General features: G+C 47.5%; 1 protein-coding gene across 1 annotated transcript; it reads left to right on the top strand.

Moving 5' to 3' along the window:
* Positions 1 to 3614: 3614 nt before the first annotated feature.
* Positions 3615 to 6210, top strand: ARMS2 (age-related maculopathy susceptibility 2). Its single transcript, XM_012453433.2, is given in 3 exon segments — positions 3615 to 3887; positions 3889 to 3914; positions 6183 to 6210. Coding segments are annotated over 3 exon segments (327 nt in total).
* Positions 6211 to 9846: the final 3636 nt, after the last annotated feature.

Raw genomic sequence — 9846 nt, 5'->3', positions numbered from 1 at the left:
TTAACTGGGTGCCAGCACTGGACTAGGCCTGAGCATCCAGAAACTGCCCCAAAGCAGCGGAGGCCAATGGGAGAGAAACGAGTGTCTACAAGGCAAGGTGACAGAGCTCTCGGAAGGATGGAGAAGGGGCTGTGGCAGCTGGCCCAGTGGAAAACTACCTCGACCATGATTCATCAGGGCAATGCTCTGTTGGTGCCAGGCCATCACCTCGTCTGGGAGTGCAGACAGCTGACAGCTGAAAGTCACATCAAGAATGGAATCGATTTTAAGGGAAGAAAGTAAATGAAAGTTAAGATAAAAATGCATTACTTCAGTACTATACCTTCTGCTGCAAGCATCTGTTTAATGCAAGTAACATGAGACTAACGCCTGCTACGTGGCGGGTGCTGGCTGGGCACGGTGGGCAAGGCAGGCTCCTGTGCCAGGCAGCTCCCAACCTGACTGAGGAAGACAACGCGGTGACCCATCTAGACACAGGCTGGCTGATTAAATTTGGGTGATCAGTTAGACAAATAAAATACCTGGTGCTGCTGAATTTTAGATGTCTAAGGACGTTACTCTGGGTCTAGGCTAACTGGGTGGCTTAAATGTGGATCTGCATAGTGTCAGTACACAGAAATGGCGTGTGTGTGGTTCTCAGCCCTGCTGCTCACTGGGGTCCTTGGGGGCTCTTCAAATCAGAGACATTAGGGACGCTCAGTCACTACCCCCCTCCCCTGAGTTTTTAAAAATAGCTTTGTTGAGATATAATTCAAACAAAATATAATCCACCCACTTAAGGTACGCATTTCAGTGGTTTTTAGTATATTCACGGATACGGACAACCATCAACACAGTCAATTTTTTTTTTAAGACGGAGTTGCCCAGGTGGGAGTGCAGTGGTGCAGTTTCTGCTCACCGCAACCTCTGTCTCCCAGTTCAAGCAATTCTCCTGCCTCAGCCTCCTGAGTAGCTTGGATTATAGGTGTGCACCACCATGCCCAGCTAATTTTTGTATTTTTAAGAGAGATGGGCTTTCACCATGTTGGCCAGGCTGGTCTTGAACTCCTAACCTCAAGTGATCTGCCCACCTCAGCCTCTCAAAGTGCTGGAATTACAGGCATGAGCCACTGTATCCAGCCAACACAGCACAGTCAATTTTAAAACATTTTCCTTATCTCAAAAAGAAACCCCATACTCTTGAGCTATTCTTTTTATTTTCTATTTAATTTTTTTCTTTTTTTTTGAGATGGGGTTCGGCTTTGTGGCCCAGGCAGTAGTGCAGTGGCACAATCTCGGCTCACTGCAACCTCCACCTCCTGGGTTAAAGCAATTCTCCTGCCTCAGCTTTTTGTGTAGCTGGGATCACTGGTACGCGTCACCACGCCCTGCTAATTTTTGTATTTTTAGTAGAAACAGAGTTTCACCATGTTAGCCAGGCTGGTCTGTAACTCCTGACCTCAAGTGATCTGCCCGCCTTGGCCTTCCAAAGTGCTGGGATTACAGACATGAGCCACCACACCTGGCCAACTATTTTAAAACTTTTTAAGAGACTGAATCTCGTTCTGTCACCCAAGCTGGTGCAGTGGCATGATCATGGCTTACTTCAGCCTTAAACTCTTGGGCTCAAACAGTCCTCCCACCTCAGCCCCCTGAGTAGCTGGGAATATGGGTATACACAGTCACACTCAACTAAAAAAAAATTTTTTTTTTTTTTGTAGGGATGAGTTTTCGCTCTGCTGCCTAGGCTGGTCTCAAAGTCCTGGCCTCAAGAAATCCTCCTGCTTCATCCTCCCAAAGTGCTGGGATTACAGGCATGAGCCACTGTGCCCAGCGTTTCCCCACTGTTCCAGCCCTAAATAACCACAAATCTATTTTCTGTCTCTGTAGATTTTCCTATTATACACATTTCTTATAAATGAAATCATCTGGCTTCTTCCATTAGCACCATGCTTTCAAGGTTCACCGTGTTGTGGTGAGTTTTTCTTCTTTTTTGTGGCTGAATAGTATTCCATTGTGTGGGTATGCCACATTTTGTTTATCTGTCATCAGTTGATGGACATTGGGTTGTTTCTGCCTTTTGGTTGTTGTGTATAGTGCTGCTGTGAACATGTGTATTCAAGTTTCTGTGTGGACACATGTTTTCCTTTCTCTTGGGTAGCTACCTAGGAATGGAAATGCTGGGTCATATGCTGACCCTGTTTACTGTTTTCCAAAGCGGCTACACCACTTTGCATTCCCACTAGCAGTGCACTAGGGTTCTGATTTCTCCACATCTTGCCAATACTTGTTATCATCTGACTTTTTGATTCTGGCTGCCCTAGTGTGTGTGAAGTAGTATCTCAGTGTGGTTTTGATATCATGTGCTTAGTGGTGCTCCTATAGTAATTTTTTTTTCCTTTTAAAAAAGTTTTTGTCTGGGAGAAGTGGTTCATACCTGCAATCCCAACACTTTGGGAGACTGAGGCAGGAGGATCACTTGAGCCCAGGACTTCAAGATCTGCCTGGGCAACACAGGGAGACCCCATCTTTACAAAAAAAAAAAAAAGTAAATGAGCTGGGCATGGTGCTGCACACCTGTGGTCCTAGCTACTTGGGAGGCTGAAGTGGGACGACCACCTGAGCCCAGGAGTATGAGGCTGCAATGAGCCATGATCATGCCACTGGACTCCAGCCTGGGTGACAAAGTGAGATCCTGTCTCAAAAAAAAAAAAAAAAAAAAAAAAGGGCCGGGGCATGATGGCTCATGCCTGTAATCCTAGCACTTTTGGAGGCCAAGGCAGGCAGATTGCTTGAGCCCAGGAGTTTGATACGAGCCTGGCAACATGGCAAAACCTGGCCTCTACAAAATATATAAAAAATAATAGCTGGGCTTGGTGGTGCACATCTATGCTGTAGTCCCAGCTGCTCAGGTAGCTGAGGTGGGAGGTTCACTTGAGGCCGGAGTGAGCTATGGCTGAACCACTGCACTCCAGCCTGGGCACAGAATGAGACCCCATCTCAAAAAAAATTTTTTTAATTTGAAATAATTTTAGGTTTAGAGAAAAGTTGAAAAATAGAAAAAAAAAAAACAAAAAAAACAACAACCCACAAAACCCAGAACTCTCATTTACCCTTAACCTGGATTTCCCAAATGCTAACTCTTACCACCCTTGCTACGCCATTCTAGTTCTTGGAAATATTTAAAGCATGTGAAACATTTAAAACATTTAGGTTGCAGGCTTTAAGCTGCACGTCCTTTACTTCTAAATGCTTCAGTGTGTTTTTCTTGAAAAAAAAAATAAAAAAAGTTCTCATACCACAGTAACATGATCAAAATTGGAAAATTAACATTGATTCAGTAATATGATCTACAATCAAGTTTTTCTCCAAATCCCTGGGTCTCAGCATTTGTTAAAAGCTTCACAGATGATTTCAGTGGATACTAGGGACCTCTGTCGCCTCCTCTGGCAGAGCAGGACTGAGGGGTGCACCCTACCTGAGACCACCCAACAATTTAGGGTGGAGTTATCAGGGCACCCTGACTCCTAGGGCACTTTTGTGTGACAGAAAAAGACAGCGCTCCTGAGTGAGACGGCAGCTGGCTTGGCAAGGGGACAGCACCTTTGTCACAGCATCATGTCCCTGTACCCTACATGCTGCACCTACACCCAAGACCAATGGTAACTGAGGCAGAGGGGAAAGGAGGGCCTGGGATGGCAAGTCTGCCCTCCTCGGTGGTTCATGTGTCCTTCATTTCCACCCTGCCAGAGTCTGTGCTGGACACTGGAGTTGGGGGAGAAGGAGTCGGTTACAGACAGAGGAGCAAACTGTCTTTATCACACTGCATGATCCCAGCTGCTAACATCCACACTGAGCCCTACTTACCAGCCTTCTTCTCTCTTGCTGGAACCTCCTCTGCACTCAGACCAGCAGCCTCAGCACCATCCGACACTGGTAAGAAATGCAGATTCTCAGGCCTTACCCCAGGCCTATTGAATCAGGAATTCTGGAGTGGAGCCCTGCAGCCTGCATTTTAACCAGCCCTGCAGGTGCTTCTGATGCATGCTCAGGTTTGAGCAGCACTGGCCACAGGGAGGTCGAGGCAGATCCCAGGGTCAATTCTGCCCTCCTCTGGTTGAATAGCTGCCATTTAGGCAAAATGGTTTGACATTGAATCAAGGACATTATGAGCCAGAATTTTAAATATGCCTGTAAAAAAAATTGAGAGAGGGAGGGGGTTCAACCTTTGAGTTATTTCATTTGTCTATATATAACTGGAGAGTTGGGAACATCAGTAAGTACTTCCAGTGCACCTGCTACATGCCAGACAAAGGAAACAAGAAGACGAAGTAGGTCTGAGAAAGTGACGGGGTGAGTGGAAACCCAACCATAGAAGGCCGTCCGAGCCCCTCGACCAGGTGAGCTGGCTTTAGGGTTCATTGGAAGAGGCAGAAACCTCAGCTGTCAGCTGCTTCTCGTCCGAGTTGTTAGAGGAGTCATTTAGAAAGCTGTACCATTCTTTCAGTATTCTCACTGCTTTCCAGTGCTTAGGGATGAAAAAGTGGCTGTATGTGTAAGAAAACAACAATGCAAGTTTGTAGAGAAAGAATCTGGGCCTTCTAGGTCATGTTGGTTTAAAACTCAGGCATCAAGCCTCTTAGAGACCATGTAGCCACGTGAGCTTAGTAAATGCTTTTTAATGCTTCCGGAACTGTGGCGCTTTGTGCTTGCCTGTATAATTAGACAAATGAAATAACTCAAAGGTTGAACCCCCTCCCTCTCAATTTTTTTTTACAAGCAGGTTTAAAATTCTGGCTCATAATGTCCTTGATTCAATGTCAAACCATTTTGCCTAAATGGCAGCTTGTTCTAAATGTGAGCGCGCTCAGCTTTTCAAGCTGCTTCCGAATAACAGAAAATTGACAAGCTGTCATTAAAGACCTTTTGGTAGCTGCCTGGGGCTCTGTTTAAATTGTATCTGTCTGATACTTTACCCTGAAGAGTGAAAAATTTGATCACATGCCATGCTTTTAATTTTCTAAAGCAAATAAATATGTTGGAAGGAGCCAAGTAATGTAAAGATGAACTGCTGGTCTCATGCAACCAATTTAGGGGAAGGTTTAGCCTAAACTAATGAAAGATCTGAACTCTAGATCTTAACAAATACATAGACTTTAGAGGTTTAAAAGGAAACAGCAGCCGCAGACCTGGGACTGGCTTTTCAGTATCCTTATTTAACTAATAGACATGAAAGTTTTATGATTTGCTATCGGAAGTGCGAGTACTAGAGTCTCTGAGCCTGCCCTATCTCAAAAACAAGAAAAAAGAAAGAAGAAATGCTAGTACTGTAATTCTAGAGTGCTTCAGAAATTCTCAAAAATAGGCCGGGTGCAGTGACTCACGCCTGTATCCCAGCACTTTGGGAGGCCAAGGTGGGCGGATCACTTGAGGTCAGGAGTTTGAGACCAGCCTGGCCAACAGAGTGAAACCCCATCTCTACTAAAAATACAAAAATTAGCTAGGCATGGTGGTGCACGCCTGTAATCCCAGCTACTTGGGAGGCTGAGGCAGGAGAATTCCTAGCACCTGGGTGGTGGAGATTGCAGTGAACTGAGATCGTACCACTGTACTCCAGCCTGGGCAACAAGAGTAAGACTCTGTCTCAAAAAAAAAAAAAGTTCCCAAAAATATTTTGAACTTCCACACCTTTGTCCTATTTTGAAGGAGGGGTCTACATTGAAGAGATCGTACAGAAATAAAATAATTGTTACAAAATGAATGCAACGTCTTCACTTCTTACACTATTGCATTACATTAACTGCATCTTTAATTTAATTCAAAGTGCTCCTCAACCTAAAATACAGTCACGTGTCTATAGTTAAAAATGTGTATTATAGGCCGAGCATGGTAGCTCACGCCTGTTATCCCCCAGCACTTTGGGAGGCCAAGGCAGGTGGATCATGAGGTCAGGAGTTTGAGACCAGCCTGGCCAACATGGTGAAACCCCATCTGTCCTAAAAATACAAAAATTAGCCGGGTGTGATGGCAGGCATCTGCAATCCCAGCTACTCGGGAGGCTGAGGCAGGAGATCACTTGAAACCGGAAGGCAGAGACTGCAGTGAGCTGAGATTGCGCTACTGCACTCTAGCCTGGGTGAAAGAATGAAACTCTGTCTCACAAAAAAACCAAAAAGTATACTAATGAATCTATTTTTTTTTCAATCTATCATCCAGACTGCAGCAAGGTGATTCTGCCAAAATATATCTCATTAAAAGCCAACTGGAGCTTCTCATCAGCATCAACGTACAGCCCAAAGTCCTTAGGAGGACAAAGGGAGTCCCTCACAACCTGGACTGGTCCCCTTCCCTCCAGCTGCCATGGTTGCCCACAGGAGCCTCCTCCCGCCTGTGGCTACAGTGCGCAACTTGGAATTTCCCCACCTGCGCAGACTCATCACGTCACCACCAACTGCGTGCTGCGTCTGCTCTGTTTAGCTGGTGAAATCCTCTCAACCCTTGAGATGCAGCCCAATCTCCTCCTAACATCTGGATTCCTCTCCGTCACCGCATTCCCGCCTGTCATCCTGCCTTTGTTTTCTTACCCTCCGCTCTCTCCCGAGTGATGGACACTTAATTAAAATTAAATAAAAATTCAGATCCTCCTTGGACTTGTTGCATTTCAGATGCTTGGCAGCCACATGTCGTTAGTGGCTACCCTCTTGGACAGCACAGATAGAGAATATTTCCATCGTCACAGAAAATTCTAGACTTGGAGCTTCTTGAGGACAGGGGATCAATCATTGACACTGCTTTACAGTATCTAGCAGTGGCTACCCTGTAGCAGGGGCTCAGGAAATTTCTCCTGAGCCGAACCTCACTGAACTGATGTGGGATTGTCATCAGGGTGTACCTGCTGTTAAAGGAGGTTGTGACCTCTGACGCTGGGGTGGCCAGAGAGGATGGGAGTGGGCCTGGCACTTGGAGGAAAGGGGGCAAAACCATCTGCAAAGTCATCTTTTACCTGCTGGCATGGCCCCAGCCAGGGCTCTGTTGCTACAGGAGAATGGGTGAGTAGGAATGGATTCTACCATCCTGGATCTAGAGGACAACCTGTCTTGAGGGGCATGGGGGATGCTGGAAGTCAGGGTAAGAAGCTTGGACTTCATCCTACTGGCATTGAGAGCCCCTGGAAATCACTGAGTAGTGGAGTGATAGGATAAGCTTATAGGAAGAGCCAAAATTATTAATACAGCTCCTTAGAGCTTAGATCCTGTGACTTAGGAAAGGCAATACGAGCCCCTGAGCATTCTGGGGGGTCCTTTGTACATCTGGAAGAACAGAGGCCCGGAGTGGGAAATCGTCCTCCTCCTGGGCAGCACAAACATGGCTGCTCCATTCCTATTCAGAAGCCTCGTTTCCTGATTAAGGTTCTGGCAGCTGTGGTGTTTCACTGTTCATTATTCATGAATAGACTTGGCCCTGTTCAAAACTAAAGCTTCAATGCTGCAAATGAGGGCTGCAGAGAGGACGTTGGGGAACTCGCCTGTCTGGCTTCAAAACTGCCCCCTTTTCTCTGGAAAAATCCTCTCTTGAATACTGTGCCAAGGCCTGGTGAGTGAGAAATGAGTTTTCATGATGTAACAAAAGAAAAATCCTTCTTTTAAGAAACCATCTTCGTAAATGGCAGTAGATGGGGAAGAATCTAAAAGAGAGAACAACACTTGCAGGTTGAAAGCATTGTCCAGATACGGAGATGTTAGGACTAAGGGAAGGTCGGTGCTGGTCTTACCATTTCCTTCTTCGTCTGCCCACCGATGGACGCACGCAGGCGCACACACCAACAGCCTCCCAGGTGGACAGTCCAGGGAGCCCACAGCTCTTCTGGCACAGGACTTTGATTCCTCTCAGTTTCAGAGGATTTCTTGAGGCCCCTCTGTAGAGCTGCTTGTCTTTGTCATAATCCGTGCCTGGGTCAGAGCAGCTGGGGTGAGCTGCACTCACAGCTGGGAGATGATCCTGTGATCTTGTGGTGCAGTGGCCCTTCCAGGTTGCTCTTTCTAAAACCTTGGGTACTGCAAATTCTGCTTCTTAGGGACACTTTGGCCCCTGAGTCCTGCCCTTGCTGTCTCTCTTCCTGATGAAGCCAGCAGCATGGCTCTCAGGGCAGCGCTGGCTTCCTTCTCTAGAATAGCCATGTGGCCCCATGGCTTGCACTTACTGGTCACCGTGGTTACAAATGGTTCTTCTAGGCTGTGAACCATCGCAGGAGTGGGTCCAGTTCAGCAGACAGTTCCTTGGGGGAATTTAGTAGCTGAGGGTCCCACTGAGTCTCCATCACCCTCTCACCCATTCTCCACCCCCTCCCCCACCACACATACACTCTACTCCCCTAGTGCTGAATAAATTGTCACGGCACTGTGATGGCACTGGGACGTCTGGGAGTGAAGAAGTCGGGGCTTCTGCCCTGGGGAAGAGGTGATGAGGGCACGAACAGCAGGGCAGAGGGTGGGAGGCAGAGGAAAGGGCACTGAGTGGGGGCACGAGGATGGAAGAGGAGCCTGCTAGATGGACGACGGGACTTAGCATGGACCAAACAGAACTTTGTGGGTGGCACGTCAGTCACTCCAGGGAGATGTGCGGTCACTGCCATTTTCCTAATGAAACTCCTCCAGTTATTAAACAACGGCCCAGAGTCACAGACTTAAGGGCCAGAAGTGGGATTTGAACCCCAGTCCCGCAGATGACAGGGTTCCCACCTGCTTCTCTAGGTCACACTAGCCCATGCTGGAGGGAAGGACGGGTGTTTCAGGAAGAGGGAAGATGCAGGCAAAGGCACAGAGATCTTAAGCAGAAAGTTATGTTCCAGAAAATGCAAGTTATTCAGCACTGGGAGAGGAGAGTGTATGTGCGGTGGGGGAGGGGTGGAGAATGGGTGAGAGGGTGGTGCAGACTCAGTGGGACCCCCAGCTACCTAATTCCCCGACAGAGAAAGAGCTTAGAAACCCCCCCACGTTCCGCAAAGCAGTGAGGAAGCTTCGGCCACACTATTTTCGGTCCCCTCATGCCCTGTGCAGTCTGGCTGCTCCGGGGGAGGATGGGGCTCGCGCAGGCAGGCACCGCTGGTTTAGGATGTGTCCTGGCTCCATCACTCAACTTGTGCGACATTTAGGGGAGTCACCCTTTCTGGCCTTCAGTTTTCTCCTCTGTAAAATAAGGGAAAATAAGTTTTCTCCTCTGTAAAGTAAGGGAACTTATTTTCGACAAAAATAAGTTCTCACCAATTTATTCACCACCACATGTCCTTTTAATTCCATCTGCCTCAGGACTGCAGTGGGGAGTCTTTCTTTGCTGATGGACTTTGAAAATCATCACCACTGCCTGACTTTTTGTGGTTAAACACAGCGAGCCAGGAACTCAGGGCTTCTCATCAGCAGAGGCCTCTGCCTTTCCAGTAGCCAGGGCTGAATGGATTCTGGGTCAAGGCCTCCCTCCCGCAGCCATGAGGCCCTGGCTCGATGGAATGTCGCTACGGAGTCCAGGGAGCCAGCATAGGGACCCTGACAGTTTTTCCCATGCCCTAGGCTGCTGGGCCTTGCTGCAGGACTCCTCTGGACCTTGAACATTAACAAGGCTCATATTTGGAAGGTACTTTGAGAGGGCTTATAAGTATTTGGAGGTTACTTTAATTTAAACTATTTTTATTGGAAAAGTAACATGTGTACAAGAGAACAACCCAAATACAGAAGAATATTAAACTTCCCAAGCCTCCAGCCCCCTCCCATGCTACTGTATCCCAACGTTAGCTCTGCGGGCCCACCTGGCCCTGGGTGCCTCTGCCCAGGGTGGGGGTGGAGATTTGAGGGTTGGGGGTGAGGGCTGGGCGAA

Source organism: Aotus nancymaae, unplaced genomic scaffold, assembly GCF_030222135.1.
Source record: "Aotus nancymaae isolate 86718 unplaced genomic scaffold, 86718_ANA_hifiasm-v0.15.2.pri h1tg000010l, whole genome shotgun sequence".
Taxonomy (NCBI): Eukaryota; Metazoa; Chordata; class Mammalia; order Primates; family Aotidae; genus Aotus; species Aotus nancymaae.
Note: the sequence above shows the minus strand (reverse complement) of the source record. Positions and strands in the feature narration are given on the sequence as shown.